Below are 26,252 nucleotides of genomic sequence, written 5' to 3' on the forward strand. Positions count from 1 at the left end.
ATTCGGGTGTAATTGTTACATTTTTATTTGATACTGATGATGCTATAAATGTCCATTAAGGGCAAATGTGCAGCAGGTTATTACTGATTCGGAAGTGATATATGTCTGTACGCTAAAGCTGAGATATCTTGGTGTATGAGTCCGACTCATTCGTATCGTCAGCAAAGCCACCGTTGATGTAAATCTTTCTCTCCGATTCCTCCTCATCCATCAGAGCCTCCAGAGAGAAGGGCCTGAATGCGTCCCCACTGAGTTTCTGGTCCATCTGCTCCAGCTCCTTCTTGGAAAGCTTATGCACGATCCCGGCACCGAAGGCGTCTCCCAGCACATTGATCATGGTGCGGAAGCGATCTCTGATTGAACCAGACAGATGGACAGACAGACAGGAGACCACAGCAGTAGAGAGAAGGAGAAAGACAGTTTCCAATTGTCCTCAGTTAATTAAATCCAAAAATCAGCCTTTCGCCAGACAATATTCAACACAAATGAACTCAAGATTTCAAGAATTCCCTTGGTTGAGTTGCTTAATTGATTTAATAACTCCCATGTGATCCCAGTATTTAGAAATTGGTGACTTAAGGTGACCTATCAGATGTGGACTGGGGACCAGGACCAGGGTTGGACACCACTGCTTATATATATATACTAAGTCAATGAGCATCTTCTTCTGTAGGAATGTCTGATTTATTGATAGCAAATGCTGTGCTGAGATTTTGAAATGGAAACCCAAACCAGCTGGAATCCCTCCAGTTTTCTCTCTGGTGCTGAATCAGTGTTCAACAACCTCTGGCAAGATATCACTGATAAATAACTACAGTTCATTGAGAAAGATTTATTACACAGGTCACACACACTTGTTTTTAAATGAAGCCTGCACATTTAACACAGCAGGGGGAACGAACTAGACCTCAGAGAGGAACTTACACCAGCCAGTCGACGGCGAAGAGGACCATGACGTCGTCGTAGGGAAGGCCCACTGCGGACAAGACGATCAGGATGGACACTGGCCCGGCAGAGGGGATTCCTGCTGCTCCGATGCTGACCAGGGTGGACGTTACACTGGAACAAAACACACACGGGCATGACGTTACTCTATCCATTGAAAGGGACTTTACTAAAGAGACGCACACATTCATTGCTGAAACCATATTTGACTCCTGAACATGACATTTACAACAAAATGCTGTTTTTGGCATCACTGTTGTCACTGTTGTATCCCAGACATCCCGCAATTCACAAGCTCACCACCAGAAGTCATCATCACTGGAATACTAAACCCTCACATTCCCCAGCAATCAGCCACTTAACATTCCTCGGCACCATGTGCACTATGTTCTATCAGCACTCTCCTTCACTGCCCTCTGCTCCCTCTGCTACACATATAAACCCAGTGTTCAAATTGAGGGGTGCTGGGAGGGGTCAAGGGGGTCTGGGAATAAATATAAATATAAATTTCACTTTTTGTCTAAATGAATGCCCTGACACTAGATGACTTTGTCAGCTACTTGCAATTGTCATCAGTGTTCCAGATTTGTTTTTATTTTCTTCAGTGACGTTCTAAACACGCGCACGTGGGGAGCGCGTCAATTCGTCCCCGTCATGGACCCGCGCCTGCGCACACTCGCAGTGTTGACTCAGTTACAGCAGCGACTGACACAGCGGGGGCTTCTCGAGTTTTCACCGGCTAAGTAAGTGGAAACATAACATTCTTCTCTGATTTAGGATTGTCTACACTGTGTTACTATAACTATCGAATTGTTCACCCTCGTGCTGAACAGCAGCTCGTTTGTATGGAACCCTATTGCTGCCACGCGAAAAATGAAAAAATACCAGTTTGCCACACAACAACAAAATACATTTTTCTTTTTTTAGGGGGATGGGGGGCGTGTTGTTGCCATGAAAAAAATAAATTAGTCCAAGACCATTTGTAGTTCTTATGGGTAACCTCACGATACGACAGAACTGGATAGGAACTTAATAAACTTACTAACATATTACTTGTGAGACATTCTGACACACTCTTCAGGATCAGTGTGTGAAGAAGGCTTGTTAAGCCTCACAAATCCCTGTTGAATGCATTTAAGGTGCATCATTTTATACCCATGTAGCTTCCCGTGTTTACCTATTTCTGCCATCACAAACAATGCCACTTCAAGTAAAGCGGGCATGTATTTCTATTAAAACCCTTCTGAATTTTACGTGGCTCAAACATTGTAATATTTGTTTACACTGAAGATCAAGGTTAAAGTGGACAATGTCCAACACACTTGCAATTCCTGTTTAACGGCTTCACACTCACCTGTGCTGGAACGACTGCAGTTCAAATCTCGAGCAGGGAACTCCGGCTACACTTTTTTGTTTGGTACATGCTTCTAATTAGTATATTTTGCGGCAGCATTTCTTTTTTGTTTAATGACAACACAATTAAATGTATCTGGCTTTTAACTAAAGAGACGCATTTTTAGAACAATTCGCATGAGCAATACAGTTTCAGTTCCTATCCAGTTCTGTCATATTGCGAGGTTACTGGTAAGAACTACAAATGGTCTTGGACTATTTTTTTTCATGGCAGCAAAATGCCCCCAAAATACAAAAAAAAAAAATACTTGCATTTTCTTTTTGTTTGTTTTTTGTGTGGCAAACTAGTATTTTTTTTTGTCGTGTGGCAACAATACACTTCCGTAAGCTTGTAACGTAGCCGCTACTTATTTTTTTAATCTTATCTTTCGGACAGTTGTAGGTAGTTATGCTAATGTTACTCTGAAAAATGCGGTTACATGGAGCAAACTTTGTCATTCTGAATTAAATGATTCAAGTTATTAATTTCTCCTCATTGTGATTGAAGAGAAAAGAATGCTTGGACAGTTAGACACTAATCTTTAATTTAATATCAGCCTATTTGCATGTTGTCTGTTTGGGCTCTGCAAAGAAATGTGCGAGAGAGACCCATGCCGAGACAAAAAGGCCTCTGTGGGACATGCCCCCCCCAGGATTAGGGGACCCCCATTAGATCTAACCCACTGTATAAACCCCTCTGTGAATTCCATTCACTGCTAAGTCTTGTCTTCGTTCCTGTTGCTTTTCTCAGTATTCCCTTTGTTATTGGTTGCCTGTTTACGACCTCCACGTGTTCAGTTGGAAACCTCTCCTCATACTAGTTAACTCCCACTGCGGTTGCAATCCAGTGATAAACTGCCCCTAGGGTAACCACATTTGCCAAGTGCAATTGAAGGGCACTAAGCCCTCCAATACGGGACATTGCCAAAACAAGAGTGCATGGTTAAATGAGAATCACATTTACTGCCAACGTTTAATCTGTTAAATGACAAAAGATATCTATGTAGCCTGTGTGGTCGGAGCCCCCCCGCTTCTGATTTGAACAACACTTCACAGGCACCCCTCATAAGAACATAAGATAATTTACAACCGAGAGGAGGCCATTCGCCCCATCGTGCTCGTTTGGTGTCCATTAATAACTAAGTGATCAAGGATCCTATCCAGTCTGTTTTTGAATGTTCCCAAATTGTCTCTTCAGACACATCGCTGGGGAGTTTGTTCAGATTGTGACGCCTCTCTGTGTGAAGAAGTGTCTCCTGTTTTCTGTCTTGAATGCCTTGAAGCCCAATTTCCATTTGTGTCCCCGGGTGCGTGTGTCCCTGCTGATCTGGAAAAGCTCCTCTGGTTTGATGTGGTCGATGCCTTTCATGATTTTGAAGACTTGGATCAAGTCCCCACGTAGTCTCCTCTGTTCCAGGTGAAAAGGTTCAGGTCCTCAGTCTCTCAGTAGGACATTCCCTTCAGACCTGGAATAAGTCTGGTTGCTCTCCTCTGAACTGCCTCTTGAGCAGCGATATCTTCCTTGAAGTGTGGAGCCCAGAACTGTCCACAGTATCCAGTTGAGCTCTAACTAGTGCATTGTACAGTCTAAACATCACTGCCCTTGTTCTCAATTCTACACTTTTGACAATATACCCTAGCATTGTGTTTGCCTTTTTTATTGCTTCCCCACACTGTTTGGATGGAGAAAGACCTAGGAGTCTATGTGGACTCCTCACTTTCTCATGCATTACTTAATCTAGTTCTGTTCCTCCCATAGTGTAATTATAGTGGACATTTTTGTTACCTGCATGTATTACCTTGCACTTGTCCACATTGAATTTCATCTGTCAGGTGTCGCCCACAACTGAATATTATCTAAATCCCTCTGAATAGCCTGTGCTGCCAAGATTGTATCTGCTGAGCCACCTATTTTAGTATCATCTGCAAATGTGACAAGTTTGCTAACTATCCCAGAGTCCAGATCATTAATATAGATTAGAAAAAGCACAGGCCCTAGTACTGATCCCTGTGGAACTCCACTAACAACCTCACTCCAGTTAGAAGCAACTCCTCTTATCGACACCCTCTGTTTCCTAGACATCAACCAGTTCATAATCCATCTACTTACATTACCCTGAATGTCTACAGCTTCCAATTAGAGGATCAGTCTTTGGTGTGGAACCTTATCAAAAGCTTTTTGGAAATCTAAGTATATCATATCATATGCTTTCACGTGATCTACAGCTGCAGTTGCATGTTCAAAAAATTCTAATAAATTAGTAAGACATGATCTGCCTCGTCTAAACCCATGTTGACTATCTCCAAGAATATGGTTTTCATTAAGATGCTCCTCTATTTTCTGTCTAATCATTTTCTCCAACATTTTACAGGTGATGCAGGTGAGACTGATTGGTCTGTAATTTCCTGGCTCAGTTTTGTCCCCTTTCTTGTGGATTGGTTTGACATTTACTGTCTTCCAGTCAGTTGGCACATCCCCTGTTCTAAGTGTCATTTGGAATAATTGAGTTAGCGGCCTAAAAATATTTCCCTCATTTCTTTAAGTACTGTTGGAAATATCCCATCTGGCCCAGGTAATTTGTTTGTTTTTAATTCTGCTAGTCCCTTTAGTACCTCCTCCTCATTTATCCTGATCTCTATTAGGGTTTGACTGGACTGATTGTCAACCTGTGGAATGTCATCTGTTTTTTCTTTTGTAAAAACCTCTGTGAAATACTCATTTAGAACATTTGCCACATCTTGTTTGTTTTCCAAGATACTTCCATTTTTGCCCTTTATCTGTTTCACTTCCTCCTTTATGGACCTCTTTCTGTTGTAATATTGAAAAAAGCTCTTTGCATTAGTTTTCCTCCAGAGCTATGTTTCTTTCTATTTCCCTCTTTGCTTTCCTGATCCCTTTCTTAAGATCTCTTTGCAGCTCAACATAGTCTTTGTATTTTGTTTAGTCTCCTTCCCTTTTGTATGCGCTATACAACATTTTCTTTCTCTTGATATTTTTTTGCATACTTCTATTAAACCATTTTACCCAGTGTTTGTTGGTCCTCAATTTGCTATGTTTTGGTACACATTTCTCCTTAAAATATAACCATCCATTTTCTCTGACTCTGTATCCAGTGTGCTCCAGTCTACCTCTTCTAAGTGCCGCCTCATACCTTCAAGGTTTGCTTTTCTAAAATTCTAGACCATTGTTTTAGACTTGGCCCTTGTTTTTTTAAAGAATGCCTCAAAGCTAACCATATTGTGATCACAGTTTGCCATTGGTTCTCTAACTAGTGTCCCCCTGACTCTATCTTGGTCAACCATTTCTATTTCTGCTTCTGTAGTCCCGACTGGGCTTTCCCAGTCTATGTTTTGGAAAATGAAATCACATCCTTGCTACATGCAGTCCTGATTACACTGTACAATGCAACATCTTTCTGAATATCTGAGTTGGGTGGCCTGTAACTCACTCCTACCACTAATCCTTCGGATCTTTCAAAGTTTTAACCCACAGGCACCCCTCCTAAGGGTCCACACCACTGCAGTTCCACTCAGTAGAGCAATAAGCTCACCATGCTAAAAGACCAGGTTTCCAGACACAGGAGGCTTAACACTGTACTGAATTTTTACAGAGGGGCTACGTCACTTGTAATATGCTCATATATATATATATATATATATATACACTCACCTAAAGGATTATTAGGAACACCTGTTCAATTTCTCATTAATGCAATTATCTAACCAACCAATTGCTTCAATGCATTTAGGGGTGTGTTCCTGGTCAAGACAATCTCCTGAACTCCAAACTCCAAACTCCAAACTGAATGTCTGAATGGGAAAGAAAGGTGATTTAAGCAATTTTGAGCGTGGCATGGTTGTTGGTGCCAGACGGGCCGGTCTGAGTATTTCACAATCTGCTCAGTTACTGGGATTTTCACGCAAAACCATTTCTAGGGTTTACAAAGAATGGTGTGAAAAGGGAAAAACATCCAGTATGCGGCAGTCCTGTGGGCGAAAATGCCTTGTTGATGCTAGAGGTCAGAGGAGAATGGGCCGACTGATTCAAGCTGATAGAAGAGCAACTTTGACTGAAATAACCACTCGTTACAACCGAGGTATGCAGCAAAGCATTTGTGAAGCCACAACACGTACAACCTTGAGGCGGATGGGCTACAACAGCAGAAGACCCCACCGGGTACCACTCATCTCCACGACAAATAGGAAAAAGAGGCTACAATTTGCACAAGCTCACCAAAATTGGACAGTTGAAGACTGGAAAAATGTTGCCTGGTCTGATGAGTCTCGATTTCTGTTGAGACATTCAGATGGTAGAGTCAGAATTTGGCGTAAACAGAATGAGAACATGGATCCATCATGCCTTGTTACCACTGTGCATGCTGGTGGTGGTGGTGTAATGGTGTGGGGGATGTTTTCTTGGCACACTTTAGGCCCCTTAGTGCCAATTGGGCATCGTTTAAATGCCACGGCCTACCTGAGCATTGTTTCTGACCATGTCCATCCCTTTATGACCACTATGTACCCATCCTCTGATGGCTACTTCCAGCAGGATAATGCACCATGTCACAAAGGTCGAATCATTTCAAATTGGTTTCTTGAACATGACAATGAGTTCACTGTACTAAACTGGCCCCCACAGTCACCAGATCTCAACCCAATAGAGCATCTTTGGGATGTGGTGGAACGGGAGCTTCGTGCCCTGGATGTGCATCCCACAAATCTCCATCAACTGCAAGATGCTATCCTATCAATATGGGCCAACATTTCCAAAGAATGCTTTCAGCACCTTGTTGAATCAATGCCACGTAGAATTAAGGCAGTTCTGAAGGCGAAAGGGGGTCAAACACAGTATTAGTATGGTGTTCCTAATAATCCTTTAGGTGAGTGTATATACACTGAGGGAAAAAAGTATTTGATCCCCTGCTGATTTTGTACGTTTGCCCACTGACAAAGAAATGATCAGTCTATAATTTTAATAGTAGATGTATTTTAACAGTGAGAGACAGAATAACAACAAAAAAATCCAGAAAAACGCATTTCAAAAAAGTTATAAATTGATTTGCATGTTAATGAGGGAAATAACTATTTGACCCCTTCGACTTAGTACTTGGTGGCAAAAGCCTTGTTGGCAATCACAGAGGTCAGACGTTTCTTGTAGTTGGCCACCAGGTTTGCACACATCTCAGGAGGGATTTTGTCCCACTCCTCTTTGCAGATCCTCTCCAAGTCATTAAGGTTTCGAGGCTGACGTTTGGCAACTCGAACCTTCAGCTCCCTCCACAGATTTTCTATAGGATTAAGGTCTGGAGACTGGCTAGGCCACTCCAGGACCTTAATGTGCTTCTTCTTGAGCCACTCCTTTGTTGCCTTGGCTGTGTGTTTTGGGTCATTGTCATGCTGGTCAATGCATGCTATGCATCTCAACCATTTCTATTTCTGTTTCTGTAGTCCCGACTGGGCTTTCCCAGTCTATGTTTTGGAAAATGAAATCACATCCTTGCTACATGCAGTCCTGATTACACTGGAATACCCATCCACGACCCATTTTCAATGCCCTGGCTGAGGGAAGGAGGTTCTCACCCAAGATTTGACGGTACATGGCCCCATCCATCGTCCCTTTGATGCGGTGCAGTTGTCCTGTCCCCTTAGCAGAAAAACACCCCCAAAGCATAATGTTTCCACCTCCATGTTTGACGGTGGGGATGGTGTTCTTGGGGTCATTCCTCCTCCTCCAAACACGGCGAGTTGAGAGCTTGATTTTGGTCTCATCTGACCACAACACTTTCACCCAGTTCTCCTCTGAATCATTCAGATGTTCATTGGCAAACTTCAGACGGGCCTGTACATGTGCTTTCTTGAGCAGGGGGACCTTGCGGGCGCTGCAGGATTTCAGTCCTTCACGGCGTAGTGTGTTACCAATTGTTTTCTTGGTGACTATGGTCCCAGCTGCCTTGAGATCATTAACAAGATCCTCCCATGTAGTTCTGGGCTGATTCCTCACCGTTCTCATGATCATTGAAACTCCACGAGGTGAGATCTTGCATGGAGCCCCAGACCGAGGGAGACTGACAGTTATTTTGTGTTTCTTCCATTTGCGAATAATCGCACCAACTGTTGACACCTTCTCACCAAGCTGCTTGGCGATGGTCTTGTAGCCCATTCCAGCCTTGTGTTGGTCTACAATCTTGTCCCTGACATCCTTGGACAGCTCTTTGGTCTTGGCCATGGTGGAGAGTTTGGAATCTGATTGATTGATTGCTTCTGTGGACAGGTGTCTTTTATACAGGTAACGAGCTGAGATTAGGAGCGCTCCCTTTAAGAGAGTCTCAGCTCGTTACCTGTATAAAAGACACCTGGGAGCCAGAAATCTTGCTGATCGATAGGGGATCAAATACTTATTTCCCTCATTAACATGCAAATCAATTTATAACTTTTTTGAAATGCGTTTTTCTGATTTTTTTTGTTGTTATTCTGTCTCTCACTGTTAAAATACACCTACCATTAAAATTATAGACTGATCATTTCTTTGTCAGTGGGCAAACGTACAAAATTAGCAGGGGATCAAATACTTTTTTCCCTCACTGTATATATCTACACTCACCTAAAGGATTATTAGGAACACCATACTAATACTGTGTTTGACCCCCTTTCGCCTTCAGAACTGCCTTAATTCTACGTGGCACTGATTCAACAAGGTGCTGAAAGCATTCTTTAGAAATGTTGGCCCATATTGATAGGATAGCATCTTGCAGTTGATGGAGATTTGTGGGATGCACATCCAGGGCACGAAGCTCCCGTTCCACCACATCCCAAAGATGCTCTATTGGGTTGAGATCTGGTGACTGTGGGGGCCAGTTTAGTACAGTGAACTCATTGTCATGTTCAAGAAACCAATTTGAAATGATTCGACCTTTGTGACATGGTGCATTATCCTGCTGGAAGTAGCCATCAGAGGATGGGTACATGGTGGTCATAAAGGGATGGACATGGTCAGAAACAATGCTCAGGTAGGCCGTGGCATTTAAACGATGCCCAATTGGCACTAAGGGGCCTAAAGTGTGCCAAGAAAACATCCCCCACACCATTACACCACCACCACCAGCCTGCACAGTGGTAACAAGGCATGATGGATCCATGTTCTCATTCTGTTTACGCCAAATTCTGACTCTACCATCTGAATGTCTCAACAGAAATCGAGACTCATCAGACCAGGCAACATTTTTCCAGTCTTCAACTGTCCAATTTTGGTGAGCTTGTGCAAATTGTAGCCTCTTTTTCCTATTTGTAGTGGAGATGAGTGGTACCCGGTGGGGTCTTCTGCTGTTGTAGCCCATCCGCCTCAAGGTTGTACGTGTTGTGGCTTCACAAATGCTTTGCTGCATACCTCGGTTGTAACGAGTGGTTATTTCAGTCAAAGTTGCTCTTTTATCAGCTTGAATCAGTCGGCCCATTCTCCTCTGACCTCTAGCATCAACAAGGCATTTTCGCCCACAGGACTGCCGCATACTGGATGTTTTTCCCTTTTCACACCATTCTTTGTAAACCCTAGAAATAGTTGTGCGTGAAAATCCCAGTAACTGAGCAGATTGTGAAATACTCAGACCGGCCTGTCTGGCACCAACAACCATGCCACGCTCAGAATTGCTTAAATCACCTTTCTTTCCCATTCAGACATTCAGTTTGGAGTTCAGGAGATTGTCTTGACCAGGACCACACCCCTAAATGCATTGAAGCAACTGCCATGTGATTGGTTGGTTAGATAATTGCATTAATGAGAAATTGAACAGGTGTTCCTAATAATCCTTTAGGTGAGTGTATATATATATATATATATATATATATATATATATATATATATATATAAAACGAGCCCTGTTATACCTGCAAACACTGTGGAATGTAAGTTTGCGACAGAGAAAGTTTGTTTCTTGTTAGAGAAAATAGCCATCTTATTTAGGCAAGTCACGTATCACCACGTCTGGGAACTAGCTAGCGTGTGCACAATTTAGACTGCCTGCCTGTTTTGCCGTACTGTTTGACACATTTCCGTTAATTAACAATGGCAACTTAACCAACACAGACATAAATGGTGCAAGGTCTAGAATAATTATTATATAATTAATGCAGAAATTTAGAAGACCCTGATATTTTGTTGAGGGAAGTTTGTCCGTAAAATGTCACGGTCATGTTTATGCTTCAACTTCAACACATTGAGTAATTGTTGCAGGACGTGGGTGAAACGCTCAAAATTCAGGACTTTCCCGTGATATGCGGGACTTCTGGTCACTAATTGCCCTGCATTTCTGATTACTCTGGCCAAGATCTGGTAAGCATAACAGTTTAATTGTTCATGAAAGCTCATCTGTTCCATAGAAAGAAATACACAGTTCTTCTCCTGAGCTCCAAGGCCCTGCAATGTCTGGCTCCACCAACACTGATAGTGTCTCTACACTCCCACCCACCACCCTCACCACACCCACTCTCCACATGTCCCTCATGCTCCCCTGCATGATGTGGGGGCTTTTCAATCTAGCTTAAAAAAGGCCTTTTCTAAAGTGCTTGGAGAAGCTTGTAAAAACAACTTATAAAAAGTTGTTCTTATTATTAAGTAAGAATAAAGCTAGTGCTAAACATCATAAACTGGGAGACTTCAGGGACTCACCTGATGGTCACGATCTGGCCAATGTCCAGCGCATAGTTGCCCAGCTGTGCAATGAAGACGGCCGCCACGGCCTCATAGAGGGCAGAGCCGTCCATGTTGATGGTGGCACCGATTGGCAACATGAACTGTGTGATCCTCTTGTCAATTCTGTTGTTCTGCTCTGCGCATCGAATGGTCACTGGCAACGTAGCCGAGCTGGAGATTAAACATCGGGCACTGTCACCATTGTCACCACTGTCGCATTTTAAATATATTTTTCTGTTTCAGACAGAAAATAAATAAACTTTCAATGGAACATCAAATCTTGTGATGTGGGTGACTGCTTTCCATTCTAGTGTATTGCAGTGCATTCTAAGTCACAATTCCTAGGAGGACTGTAGATTTTGCAATGGCAGGATCTTCTAGTGCCTATGTGGTACCAGTTATAATTAAAAGAATAATAATAGTCATAGCCTTATTAATGCGGAGGGGAGGGACAGGATGGGAGGTCTGATCATCACACTACACTTATGCGGACAATGGCAGACACTCATATCAGGGCGTGACCGTGTTTGCTGACAACAGTCCTGCTTCACCCACACACAGGCGCGTCACCCAGGGGCCCCAGCGTACCTGGAGGAGATCATCAGAGCGGTGACCATCGCCTGGGACATCCCCAGTGCAAACTTGTACGGGTTCTTCCTCACGAAGATGAAGTACAACAATGGGAGGACGATAAGAGTATGAATAGCCAGTCTGGGGAGGCAGTGGAAAACACACTGAGTAAACCCACCCTGGGAGCATTCATCCTACACCTTATTAATGTGGGGGGGAGAAGAAGAAAGAAAAAGAAAGAAAGTGCTTTGAGTTTGACAGGTTACCTGTCCTCTGACCGCGCTCTCGTTACCTCCTGTCAGAGCTTCTGTTTCTATAATGTCATGACAGACAGGAAACTACAGACAGACAGGTCAGAGAGGGGGGTCTGCACTGCAAAGTAAAGAAACCACACAGGGCAATGCAAGGTACTGCAAGCAGGGGTACCTGAGGGCCACAGTAGGAATTTGTGGGTTAACTGCCAGCCTTGTACTCATCGATAGAAGTGTTTCTACTGCAACAAACATAAACATCAGGATGTGAATGAAAATCAAAGTGTCGGGTACTTAAGTATGTATGTAAGTAATTACAATTACAATTAACCTTGGCAGCACAATCCATGCAAGGCAAGTTTCAGCTAGGGCTGTGCTGGTAAACAGTATATCGCCTCACTGCGATTAAAAATAGTTTACCTTCAATACTGGCTATTGTAATGATTCAATGAGCAAGCGATTATAACGTTAGGTTATTATCATAACCCTGGTTCCCTGAAAAAGAAAGACAGCCATTACTGAATGGGAAGAGCCCAGGGTGAGCCGCCTGCAGCACTTGAGTGCCCAGCGTAGGGCGCACCTGGTCTGCAACATTCAGGCAGTAGAAGCTTCCGAAAGTTTGTCGACCAGTCCAGGTCGCAGCGTTACACAGTTCCTCCATTTTATGTAATGCCAGGTGTGGAAAGAGCACACCAGAAAAGAACAAATAAAGACTGAATAAGAAGGAAATAAGTAAAGAGGACAGGTAACTGGTGGAACAGAACGTCACCAGGACACAGGTAGTGAGAGCACGGAAACAGAATGAGGGAAGATCACATGACCTGTACCCTGTGCCAGCTACACAGAGCATAAGAGCCACAAGGTCAATAATTTCAGACAGGTGTAAAGTCCACAATAATCCACAGCACACAACTATTTAAAGTGAGAGGACAAATACAAATGCAATAAATAACACAATAACCGAAAATTCAAAATCCTAACAAAAATAATGTTTAAACAAAAAATGTTCCCACCAAAAATAAATAACTGGAGTAACAAAACAAGGTGATCTCAAAACAAAACACATTCAATTTTAGTTTAAATGAAGATTTCAATGTTATTCCCCCCCTAGTTGAGCTCAACATAAACCATTATAATCAGCCATACAAAAGATTAACAGGCTAGCAATAATAAATAATAATAACAAAGTAGTGACAGTTTTCAGACAAGACATACGAAGTTGGGAAATATGAGAAGAACGGATTACACAAATAGAGTATTGATAAGAATGTAGCGAAAAAAGAGGAAAAAATAAAGTAAGCTTCTAGAGTAGAGTAATAAGAAAAGTAGCTGGACTATGGAATACAGACAAATAGAGGAGGAAAACAGTTACAAACAGGTTATAAAGAAAATAGAATGTGCACTATGGAGAGAAACAAGGAAGATGAAAAGAAATAGAAAATAGCAAAAGAGCCCAGCTTCCCAGAAAACTAAACTGTAGAAAACACTGGCTAGAAAATAAACAAGGCAAGAATAGGAACGATAAAGGGATAAATTAATAGCAATAACAATAATAACAGCAAATAATAAACGCTAATGGCAACGAGGTGCAGGGAATGGTAAAGGTAGTCAGAGAAGAAAAATACAAAAAGAAAAAATCAAACCAGTCACCCAATCCTCTTCGAAAGACTAGTAGCAATGCCAACCGCAAGCACCATACGGCAGTCCTCTTCAAAATACTAGTAGCAATGCCAGCTAGCAACATAGAGGCGTCCTCTTCAATCCGTACTCATTATTAAGGTCCTGGTAATAGCCATAACGCACCTCTTAGAAAAGAATGGGAAAAACACTTCAGAAAAAACACTGCAGAAACGCCACCTCGCCTTCTTGCCTGCACATCCATGGACTAAACAGTCCATCTCAGAAAAAGTTCCCTGTCTCCCATCTCCACTGACTTTTAGTTCCTCCTCTCTATTCCTTTGCCCCCGTCCTTTGATTCTTGGTTCTCCCCCCTACCTTCTTATAGGGAAACCCTAGAGGCCAAAAGCAGCGTAGTAGGTACATTTATTAAATAAAAAAGATGGAAAGATTCTCTCTCTACTCCAGACTGTTACACTCCCCCCAATGGAACAAGATGAAACTAGAGGCCAAGACGCACAAGGGTGCCTAGATAGGTAGCTCACTGTCCAAAAATCCTAGAAATTCTTCATCGCTGTCCCCAGCAAAGATGTCTAGCACTTTTTGGCGTTCTTGGGCATCGAGTTTGGCTGCTGAAGGATAACAGGGTTTAATCTGAGAGACATGGATATTCCGTAAATCCTCTCCAGTTTCCTCCATCACCACTTGGTAATTTATGGGACCCAACTGCTGCACAATCCTATATGGGCCTTTCCATTTGGGAGCAAGTTTGGCCGAGAACTTCTCTGAAGCTTTAGACAGGACATGGGATTTGATCCACACACAATCCTTGGTGATAAACTGTACCTCACAGTGTCGCTTGTTGTAATTGTCCTGCTGTCGATTCTGAGCTTTCTCCAGATTGCCGAATTGGCTTAGTGTGGAGAGGAGTTTGTAACTGGAGTTTTTGTGACTCAGGAGGAATACAGTTTCCTTCAAGAATGAGCTCTGCTGGGGTAAAACCGGTAGATTCCTGGACTGCCGAGTTGATGGTGAACCGGAATTCCAGAAGAAACTGATCCCATTTTCGACGTTTCACTCCTACATAGGATGACAGCATGGACTTTAAAGTAAGGTTGACTCTCTCCGTCAAGTTGGTTTGGGGATGATAGGCAGTGGTAGTCTTGTGTGAGACCTGCCATTGGTTACACACCTCCTGGAACACTGAGAATATGAATTGGGACCCTTGATCTGAAAATAGGTAGTCCAGGGTGCCCCATTGAGTGATCATTTCTTGAACCAAGATCCATGCAATGACAGCAGCAGAGGCCTTCCATAGAGGGTAAAGTTCAACCCACTGGGTAAAGGAGTCAATGAAAACGAGAAGATGGATGTTCTGGTGTGAGCTGTGAGGCAAAGGGCCCATCAAATCCAAGCCCACCATTTCCCAGTGTCTGTGAAAGATAGTTTGCTGTAGCTTTCCTGCAGGTTTTTTGGTTTCAGGTTTATGGACCTGGCACACCGTGCAACACTTAACATACCGTTGGACCTCCTTCAACATTCCTGGCCAGTAGGCAACAGCTTGGACATGTTTAAGGGTCTTGTCTCTTCCAAAGTGACCACTTAGAGGATCGTTGTGATAAGCTACCAGGACCTGCTTGTGCAAGGAGTGAGGAACATAGATTTGGTAGTGTGTCCTGTTCACCTGCTGGGTTTTCCAAAATACCTTAAGAACATAAGAAGAACATAAGAAAGTTTACAAACGAGAGGAGGCCATTCGACCCATCGTGCTCGTTTGGTGTCCATTAATATCTAAGTGATCCAAGGATCCTATCCAGTCTGTTTTTAAATGTTCCCAAACTTTCAGCTTCTACCATATTGCTGGGTAGTTTATTCCAGATTGTGACGCCTCTCTGTGTAAAGAAGTGTCTCCTGTTTTCCGTTTTGAATGCCTTGAAACCCAATTTCCATTTGTGTCCCTGGGTGCGTGTGTCCCTGCTGATCTGGAAAAGCTCCTCTGGTTTGATGTGGTCGATGCCTTTCATGATTTTGAAGACTTGGATCAAGTCCCCACGTAGTCTCCTCTGTTCCAGGGTGAAAAGGTTCAGGTCCTCAGTCTCTCAGTAGGACATTCCCTTCAGACCTGGAATAAGTCTGGTTGCTCTCCTCTGAACTGCCTCTAGAGCAGCGATATCTTTCTTGAAGTGTGGAGCCCAGAACTGTCCACAGTATCCAGATGAGCTCTAACTAGTGCATTGTACAGTCTGAAGATCACTGCCCTTGTTCTCAATTCTACACTTTTGACAATATACCCTAGCATTGTGTTTGTCTTTTTTATTGCTTCCCCACATTGTTTGGATGGAGAAAGTGAGGAGTCCACATAGACTCCTAGGTCTTTCTCATGCATTACTTCATCTAGTTCTGTTCCTCCCATAGTGTAATTATAGTGGACATTTTTGTTACCTGCATGTATTACCTTGCACTTGTCCACATTGAATTTAATCTGTCAGGTGGCGAGATGAGGTAGAGTGTGATGGTGAACAATGTATTCCAGCTCAATCCAACCAAGAGGGTAGGTCGCCTCTCCATTCGCTAAAAACAATGGTCCTCCTGTCCAGGTCTTCAATGTCTCCTCAGGTTGCTTTAACTGAAGCCAGAGCTGCATATGTAACAGTGTGTATGTTGATCCGGTGTCTAAGATTGCTTTTCCAGACCAGTCACGGTGTAGTAGGCCTGTAGCTGTTGCATTGTCCCCCGTAACTCTGCTCTAAACTGGGCAGATTGAGTTTGTGCTTGGGAAGTTATTGTTCTGATCATAGCAGTTTTAACATTCTCATATGCTGTAGTTGCCATTTCCTGCAGCTGGTCCAAAGCAGAAGTGCTGAGCTTGACACTGTCTTCCTCTTCAGGTGTCAGTGTCCATGGCTTGGGTAACTTGCACATCTGTGAGGGCATCATTAATGCAGAAAGATATGTATACATTTTGGAGCAACATATGCTGCCATCCAGACGTCGTCTTTTCTAGGGTCATCCCTGCATTTTCTAGCAGGACAATGCCAAACCACATTCTGCTAGGATTACAAGCGCATGGTTGCGTAGGCAGAGAGTGCGGGTGCCAGCATGGCCTGCTTGCAGTCCTGACCTGTCTCCCTTTGACAATGTGTGGCACATTATGAAGCGCAAAATAAGGCAACGAAAGCCCTGTACAGTTGCGCTGCTGAAGAAATGCATAATGGATGAATGGGGGGAAATTCCGCTTGCTAAATTTAACCAACTGGTGTCTCCAGTGCCCAAACGCTTAATAAGTGTAATTAAAAGAAAAGGTGATGTTACACAGTGGTAAACAGTCGACTGTCCTAACTTTTTTGGAGTGTGTTGCAGTCATCAGATTTGAAATGGTCAAATAATGTGTTAATAATGTGTTTTCAATATAATAAGTTGAATTGAACTTTCAAAAGACTTTTTGTTTGTTTTTTTGCATTTTTCATACTGTCCTAACTTTTTCAGAATTGGGGTTGTATAAATAACGCAAACAGAAACAAGAGTGTGTAAGCATGCACCAAGAACAATGACAAGTGAGTAAATCAGAACTATGAAAGAGAGCCCACAATGTGAACCCTTACATTTTCACAGGTGAGACGGATTGCGTGGTAGACCCATAGAAAAACAAACAGCTGGTCGGAGCTGCGAAAGTGCCCAGTCCTCTCCATATAACACCTCAATGAATGACTCTAGGATGATAGGTTGATTGATGTGAAAAACCGACACAACCTTGTGTAGGAAGGCTGGGTTCGTCCTAAGTGTGTCCCTGTCGTTGCTTCCCAAAAGATCAAATAGGCTTTATCCACAGACAAGGCAGGGATATCACTGATCTCCTTGCCGAAGTTATCGCTAAAAGGAAGGAAACCTTAAGCGAGAGAAAGCGGAGCTCCATTGTGGAAATGGGCTCAAAGGGAGCTCCGCTAAGCCCCTGAAGAACTAGTTCCAAGTCCCAGGCTGTTCGTAGGAAACAGCAGCCGCTAGGCACTGTCAGATCCCCTTTCCTTCCTTTGTTTAGAAGTTTCTGAAAAAATTTACATAAGAAGGTAATAATCACACAGTAGATCTCTGTAGAGGAGCTGAAGCCTGCTCTATACGTGAGACTGTACTACTGTACAACTTACCTCCTTGGAGAAATAAAATGAGAATGTATTCTCGACCCAACCCGCTGTTGGAAGCTCGTGCTTTAGAAGATTTCTCAGAGAGATTTCCAAACCGCCTGTTCACTTGCAGTGAAAGAAGAAATGGCAGACTGCAGCTGGCAGGTGGAGACTTTTCACAGACGCCGGTGAGGGACTCCCTCCTGCCAGCAGGGCTCTTATAGGGCAGCTTTCAAGGTACGAGGTTTCACATGATTGGCAGGTCAGAAGGCTCTTCTCATTTGGTAATGGCTGTCTTTCGACTTGAAAGGGAACCTATCATTAACCTGTCATTCTAAGTTAGACTCCTCACCATACCATATTAAATGGGAAAATAAACTTGTGCATTTTTTCCAATTATAGTCATATAGTTTTCTATTTGTATATCCCAAATGCGCTGTCACTGAGATCTGACACCACCAGCACATTTCCACTGTCCAAGCCCATTGACCAGCAGGGCAGCCACTCACCCACTCAGCACGGTCAGCAGGTAGAGCCCGAGCTGGCGGAAGATGTCCCAGTCCTTTACTTCGATCAACTTGCCGGCAATGAGGAACATTATTCCAATGGGCATATAACTGCAACCCACAGACAGAGCCATCAGCCACGAGACAGAGAGAGAGAGAGAGAGAGGGAGAGAGGGAGAGAGAGAGAGAGATCTGGTTACTCTGATTCTGCACAGACACTATGACACTGAGCACATAACTCATCATTGTATAAACACAACCCAGCACTGTATGAATACATATTGGAGGTATTTTCTCTGCTATTAAACAAGTGTATTACATATCCAAGCTGACAACTATAACTGCACAGTCAGCTTCTCTGTATTTAAGAAGTACATAGATCTATATGCTGAGTAGGATATTGTCCTGACCGTTACCGAGCTTCACACATACCACATGACGATATACACGATCTTCATGGTGGCTTCGTTCAGCACGTTGAAGAACTCCATCAGGATGCGTCCCCTCTCGCCCATCTGGCCGATGACCAGCCCGAAGACCAGGCAGAACACGATGAGGCCCAGCATGTTGATGCCGTCCGAATACTGGCCCACGATCTTGTAGTCCTTGGTCACGTTCTGACAAGTGAGAACAAACGGGGACACTACAGACTGGCAGTGCGTTCACTCTGATGTTAGCACTTCTATCTGTGTTTGTTTGTGTAAAATACATGACTGTCACCCAGGATTACAGGTTTTTATAAAAGATTGGGCTAAAATATTCTGTTATTTAGGTCATCAGCTGGCACAGGGCTCAGTTAACCCCTGGGGCGCCGCACAAAGCAGCAGTGGCCGCCAGAGTTGAAACGAGGCGCGCTGTGTGAAGCTGCCCTGGTGCCCAGAGCTGCAGGCATCTCCAGAGCCCGACGCTGAAGAGCCCCAGAGAGCCACTCACCTCCAGCGCTGCGGTTGTCATGATGGTGGTCACAGCGGCAGCGGCGGTGCTGTTCCCCTCAGGTCTGCTGGGCGGCTTCAGCTCTGAGCGCTTGGTCTTGTACTGAAACGCAAAAGGAGCCGGACTCTCACACTTCAAAACAAGCTTAATGTCCAGCTGAGTCAGTTACCATAGGAGAGCCTGACTGAAATTATCGGATTAACTGAATCCGGCTGAGCCGTCTGAATTAGTTAAACCAGGTACTAGGAAAGGGGCCCAGGTCTGATGTCACACACACTAAATAAAGGTGTGGGGTCTAGTATCTGAGAGTCTCTTACCGATTGGAAACAAGCCTGGACGAGATTCTCAGGAAACATGTTCCTGAGGACGAGCAAAGACAAAACACAGATTGAGACGCTGGTTCACTGCTGCGGTTTGATTATACTTTAACATTTCGTAAGTCAATCCCTGTTTGTCCATGCAGCGGTGAATAAACACACACAGCCTATGCACTGTTCTACACTACACAGTACCACATTTACTGCACTACAGCACGCTGCACTGGACCACACTATACTGAACCGACCTACACTGCACTGCACTGAGCTAAAGTATACTAAACAGCACTGAGCTACACTACACTGAGTTACACTGGACTAAACTGCAGCACACCGCACTGAGCTAAAGTATACCACACTGCACTACACTACACTGCACTGTACTAAACTGAACTACACTTCATCAAAAGCCAGGTTTCCACATTTTACAAGTCCTCAACAATGATGCGCCCCGCTGCGTTGGAGTTAGATGGTGTTGTCTGTGTGTCTGCAGGACTCAGTGGAGAAGCGAAGTGTTTGGGTACCTGAGGAGGTCCAGCATGGAGTCCACTATGCTGACCCTGATGACGGAGTGTGTCCTGTCGATGTCCTCAGTGCTCTGAGACACGCCAGGCTGGATGGTCATCACCAGCATGATGCCTGAACGGCACAAGACAGAACTGCTACTGCACATCACTGACCGACACTGCGCATTAATGTCCGACACACTGCGCATCACTGACTGCCACACTGTGCCACACTAATGCCCCTTTTCCACTGCCACACCCGACCCTTAACCAATCAAAAGCGATGAGAGAACAAGTCAAAAAAGTTAACGTTGGAAGGTAAAGATTTAAGTTACAGATGAAGAATCATTCAAAACGCCCTGTAACAAATTATTTTATTTAAACTCTTTGTGTAGATCAATCCTACATTTTGTTTCCAGAATATAAATAGCAGTAGTAGTTTAAGTATTTGTAATATATTTAAACCTAGTAATTGGGTAGACTGATGATACGTGATAACGAGTTCAGTTAAGTCCTCAACTCACGGCCAGGTTCAGGGTCTGCTTCACAAAGTTGCCAGTGGGTAACATGCCACACTGCACCAGCCTGGTTCCAGCTCAGATATGCCAGTGGAGAAGGGGTATAACTGATTGACACACTGCCCCTCACTGCCTCACTGCCTGAATACTGCCCCTCATTGAATAATCACTGTTCTTCACTTCTCCTATAAATGCAGTCAGATGTGACATCGTGTGTTTAAAGGTGTGGTGGACATACATTGAGTCCTACCCCTTCATTTTCCAGAATCATTTATCCTTGACTTGTTCTCACACTGGTGCGTCTCCAGAGGAATACACCATGTCCTCAGCGACAGACCGAGCACAGAGTGGGGGCTCACTGTAATACTCACCCAGGACGGCAGCCAAAACAGTCGTTGATAAATAATATATGCTCGTGCGCAACCCAATCCGGCCAGACATCCCCGAGTCCAGGCTGGCCACTCCTGTGAAGCAGAGCGGTGTTTTGGTCGTCAGCATCCACAGAATGAAGCAGCCTTATCTCTTACACAAGCCGTGGCAGTAGCCGTCCCTCAGTGATCAAGAGAAGTGTTTCCTCTCTGAACGAGGAGAAGGGTGTACCCCCAGGGGCATTGATAACTCTTGCTTTGTCACTTTCCCTTTATTTGCACTGGACACAACACAGTGCACTCCCGTGTAGCTTAATACTGCATATTTTAATAATATAATCAAATGAAATCTGTGTCACATTAAATCTGTCCCGAATAAATGATTATTGCCCACTTCTCATTTGCCATGTTTTCCCTCAGAATAGATTGTTACAGAGATGATGGTTGAGTTTCAGTAAAACTGTAGATGAAAATCACACGTGAAAAATTCCTCTGACACCAGTATTTTGCATTTTATTTATGTACAGTTACTTCTGGCTTAGGACTGAATTGAGGATTTGGTAGCAGCGCTACAGTGTTCAAGTCATCAGTGACACACTACTGTACCTGAGATCATGCTCGAAATAATGAGCGGCAGGACTATGAGTTTGAGCATTCGCATCAGGATCTCCCCGGGAAAGCCGAAGTAGTACTTGTCCAGCTGAGAGAGGGAGCCGTACTCGCGCACCAGAACGCCCAGCCCGATACCTGAGGGGGGTGCAAGACAGGAAGTGAGCAGCGTGCCGGGCCGGGACACCAGCTTCCCGAGACCCACACAGGCCACAACTCTCTCTGGGGATTGTGCATACTGCTGAAGGGAGTGGAAAGCAAATCCAAAAGAAGCACGTTTCTCCACCCCATCCCCCATCTAGCATCTCTTCCTGTCAGTCTGCCATTTCACTCTCCCCCTCTTCTTCCACTAAAAATCTAGGAGTCACTGCTTACTTCTACATTGCAAGATCTCCTGTTGTTCACTGTGATGTATCCTCTGCCCCCCTTTAGCTCGTACCCAGAACTTTACTGCATCATCTCTGCACTAGTCACCTCTTTGAACTAGGATGTGTGCTTTGTCTTTTATATTAACTGCACTTTTTTAATTTTTAAAGTGTACTCTGTATTGATGCTAAATTTCAGTTTTGTTTTGGATTCTATTGCACTTTTGTAATGCTTGTGTAAACTGGCAGTCACCCTGAATATGGGCATCTGCCTCACAATAAATACATAAGAAATTAAGGATAATAATCATCCTAATCATAATCATAATGATAATAAAGCTTTAAGCCCACTGAAACTCCAAGATTCCTTCAGAAAAAGTAAAAAAAATTAACTAGGGTTATACTGTATGAGTAAAGCCTGGTTAGCAATCTATGAGTATAGTTAACTTAGCAATTGAGGCTTTGCCATAAATCCTCCACTGTGGGAATCAAGGACAGAGATGCAGTGCCTCCAACTCGTCAAGGGTCTCTCCAATGGCAAGGGGCTTTCCTAAGGGGTGGCCTGCCACGCAGGATGCTGTGAGGTATCACTTCTACTCTAACCACAATCCAAACTCACATCCACAGGAGCTGTAGTTTTACTTCTGCAAAGCTTAGAGCTGAATGCTCCATCTGCTAAATTAAGCATTTAGCTTTTTGTTTTGGGGGTGTAATTAGCAAAAGTCCTCTTGAATGCCAGACCCAGGTTTTTAAGACAATTGGGGTGCAGATCTCTGGCTGCCACATTGCTCAACACGTTATACATGGAGGAGGGTCAGTTACCAGGGCCCTGAAAAAACAGGTGAAGTATGATGAGTGCAGAGTATGGCCAACAGATTAGGCAAAGTTTAACTAGAAAGTGAAACAAGCAATACATGCAAGGGGGGGGGGGGTGGTGTTAGCCATTATCACCAGACATTATCACCGTTCTCCACAACCAACCATGTGAAAACACGTCTTTGGCTTTGATGCTAACTGCTCGCCTTAATTATTGATCAATACTATCATTGGAATGTGAACTGAATTACTCACTAGACTACTGATATTATCTCAGTCTATAACAGCAAGTCCCATTGTCTCCAACTGATTAACCAAGACATCCATCACTGTAAGTCTGAACATTATGTACATTTTTACTGTTTGAAAGATGAGCTAAACTGCAACTCATGCTTACAGATAGTTTCATATCTAACGTGTTAGAATGTGGGATGAACCCTTTTCTTGTTTGTTTTTATTGCGTCTGTATGGACTGGCAATGTTGCTGAAATGTTTGGTTGTATTTCTGCTATTGCTGTGTGGCAACATGTTGCACACTATTTCTCGTTCCATTTACTCGTCATGGTATGGTCGACATTTTTAGTCGATGCTACAAATCAGCATTTGTGGTGATTGGACAATGTGGCTCTGTTCGGTGTTACTGAATTTATATGAAATACTAGTTAACGAATTGCTTTAATAAGTTAATAATTTGGGGAAATAGTAGCCTATACTGACACGTTTTCATCTATTCTTCATTCGCATTATTCTGTCTTACCCAAGCCCACCCCAATCGATTGATTAATAAGGCAATTAACAATTAAGTAAACTGGTGACGGATATCGGGCAAGAGGGGGGGAACAGGGAGACTGGGATGAAGAATTTGGAGAACTCAGACCACACTCACGTCACTAAACCTCCCTTCTGACCATGCCACCCCGGTTTTATTGATGTGAGGGCGGGGGCCTCACTAACAACTACTTCCCCCTACAGGTTTGATGCTTGAGGCACCCAACACAGAGACAACAGCAGCTATCTTTTCAAAATTTATTTCGAGCCATCAGTTACATAATTTATTACTCAAACTAGTAAACCTTTAATAAAAACCCGGGCTATCTAAACTATGAAACTAAATTAAAACCAGTACATATCATGAGGGAAACCTGCCACGAGGCTCCCCTGTAGAAGTCCCTCAGGCTGCAGTCTTCGCTCTCGGCTGCAGGTTTCGCTCTTAGTGTCAGAGGCTCTTCTAGGGTACACAAGGGTGGACTGGGTGGCTACCCAGGCAAGGGGAACACAGAGCACAGGAACCGGGCCTGCAGTGTGGGGTACCCAGCACCGCTTCACCCTACCTGGATGAACAGTCATGGGCACAACGCTGGTGCACCCGGCTCTTCCACTCACCGGCCGGGTGGGCGCTAGGTTTCTCATCCCTCTTCCTCAACTGCCTTGCCTCCTTCTCTACATTTCCATCCCACTGCCCGGCCACGCACTCGCACTGAGCCAGCCGTCGTGTGCACCATGCGCCCCCTGCACAGACTATCCCTCACAACCTTCTCTCATCTCGCCCTATCTCTAATCTGATTCAGCCTTTTTTCTGTCCTTTTCAGCCCCCTCTCTTATATGGCTCTCCTTTCATTCTAGCAACAGATGGGCCAATGATTTAGCTTGATAAATGGGCAATGCCCTATCTAGCACAGTGTAATCACTTCAGCATCTGGCTCAAAGACCTAACCCGTGCGTAAAAGCAATTTGTGAATCAAAACAATCATAAAGGATAAGTGATACACAAGTGAATAAAATTAAGCAAAAGACAATTTAATTAACTAATTAATAATAAAAGCCTTATCCCATCTGTGACACCTTTTACCAAGTACTGGTCTCTGTATTACACCCAGACCTCAGACTAAAGGTGGTGGAGGACGTTACACACATAAAGCATATGCAACATGCACACCGTATTCAATAATATGGAGAATCTGCAAAGCACGAGTACTTCAGGTAATATGTATCAAAATGACTAAAATCCGTAATGATGACTATATTATGAATGAATGCATGGTCTTATACATACATTAGACTTTGTTTCTTGCCTAACGCTGTGTCCACCAGACTTCACCTATTGCTACCTACAGACTCCTGTTTTCAAACATTCCTCCAAGACCTCTCTGGTCCTCCTGTGCCAGAAGACTCTCTGTAGCTGCTCTGTGCTCTCCTTCCTTGCCCACAAGGTGAACCGATCTCCCCCTCAGGTCAGAAGTGCACAGTCCCTGACCACCTGGCGTCTGCCCAAGACATCTGTTTAGCCCAATCCCCTGGACAGCTCGACACTCTTGATCTTCTGCACTTTCTTATTAAACTACCCCCCCATGCTCCTCATATTTTGTGTACAAAATTTTACTGTAACATAACCTATGCCTGCCCCATCCCTTGGCACATACCAGGGACAGAACTTATGTTTGTACTTGTTAGCTCATTTTTCTCGGTTGTTTGCTTATTGTATTTATTGCTCTTTGTAATGTTTTCAAAATGTTTCTTGTTAAAACATGAAATTATGTCTGTGCAGCCTTTTAGGCAGGTATAATTAAGTTTGACTGTTTTGCTCTCATGCATCTAAAGAAAGAAAGAGAAACATTGCAATATCCTTCTTTACATGTATTTTAAACTAAACTGTTGGATGACAAGAGTCCACCTTTCATGCACTCATGTTGTGAAAAGAAAGGGATGACTTACCCAACACCACAGCACTCAGGGTGGAGACCAGAAGCCAGTTACTCATGACAAAGCTCCTGAAACCACACATTGCTTTCTTCCACATGCTGAGCTCTTAATTGATTAAAGGAATGCACTGAAAAGCAATGCAAACAGACACAGTGCTTCAGGTTGGAGGCTCTGGCAGAGATGGTGAGGTTAATGGCGAGGTGTGCGTCAGTCCTGCTCGCTCCCTTGTGCTGCACTAATGGGTGCGACACCTGGAGCCGCAGTCCTGGGAAAGTGTCAATCTTAATAACTGTCCATGTCCAGGTTAATCATACCTCAGCCCATGGACCGCAGTAAGTAATAGTTAGACATGTCTCTTGTTAATTATTTACATTTTGTTTAGTGAGCTTATTTGCATCAATCAAGAAGGAAAGAACTTATTTTCTGTCTTGTAAAAAAAGACAAAAAAACTAATGTAACTTGGTAACTTGAAATGTGGAGGCTGTCTGAGGGAACTTACCCCGTCAGGCTCCCCTGCAGCTGCCAGAATAAAGAATCAACCTTCTACCACACACATTGCTTTGTGCTGTTTTCTGCAACTCTTCAATCATATCCAAATGCAAGATAATGCCATGCAGTACGATCAGAAAATATTTTATGTTAGATAGGTAGGTATGGGCAGACAAGATGGCAGATGTCTTTACATTTTTAACTCTCCCTGCTTCGGTCTGTAGTCCCCAAATGTTTTAAGAAGACCACCGTCATCCCTATCCCCCCAAAATCTAGTTATTTGACTGAATGACTACAGCCCTATAGCACTAATGTCTCTCCTTATGAAGTACTCTGAGTGGTAATTCAAATCACACATCACCACCTCCCTACCTGACACCAAACAGGTCCACAGACGACGCCATCACCCTTACCCTCCACACTGCCCTCCCCCACCTGGACCAGAGGAGCACATATGTGAGAATTCCATTGTGCTTCCCAAGCTCGTCGCCAATCTCAGGGATCTGGGCCTCAACATTTCCCTGGTTAGCTGGATCCTGGACTTCC

General features: G+C 43.8%; 1 protein-coding gene across 2 annotated transcripts; it reads right to left on the reverse strand.

Annotated features, from left to right (window-relative positions):
• On the reverse strand, positions 1-25,467 carry LOC136766921 (excitatory amino acid transporter 3-like). 2 transcript variants are annotated; one of them, XM_066720810.1, is made up of 12 exons: positions 25,230-25,466; positions 21,334-21,474; positions 20,731-20,823; positions 19,860-19,974; positions 19,336-19,378; positions 19,019-19,120; positions 18,518-18,702; positions 18,089-18,196; positions 11,612-11,734; positions 11,000-11,194; positions 925-1,059; positions 1-353 (listed from the first exon to the last, which is right to left on the reverse strand). In XM_066720810.1, exons 1-12 carry the CDS (start codon positions 25,312-25,314, stop codon positions 113-115), a joined length of 1,566 nt encoding a protein of 521 aa, XP_066576907.1. In that variant the 5' UTR covers positions 25,315-25,466; the 3' UTR covers positions 1-112. The 2 variants fall into 2 exon arrangements, with proteins under 2 accessions (XP_066576907.1, XP_066576908.1); XM_066720811.1 differs by lacking the exon at positions 11,612-11,734 and having other exon boundaries at positions 25,230-25,467.
• Positions 25,468-26,252: the final 785 nt, after the last annotated feature.

Source organism: Amia ocellicauda, chromosome 13, assembly GCF_036373705.1.
Source record: "Amia ocellicauda isolate fAmiCal2 chromosome 13, fAmiCal2.hap1, whole genome shotgun sequence".
In the NCBI taxonomy this organism is placed as follows: Eukaryota; Metazoa; Chordata; class Actinopteri; order Amiiformes; family Amiidae; genus Amia; species Amia ocellicauda.

Bases quoted from the DNA above. Each gene is read 5' to 3' on its own strand.
- LOC136766921 (XM_066720810.1), bottom strand. From the start codon at position 25,314: ATGTGGAAGAAAGCAATGTGTGGTTTCAGGAGCTTTGTCATGAGTAAC. The intron at 21,475-25,229 runs GTAAGTCATCCC...CACCCCCCTCAG, and splicing joins CCTGAGTGCTGTGGTGTTGG to GTATCGGGCTGGGCGTTCTG. The intron at 18,197-18,517 runs GTATGTGTGAAG...TGTGGGTTGCAG, and splicing joins ATCGTGTATATCGTCATGTG to TTATATGCCCATTGGAATAA.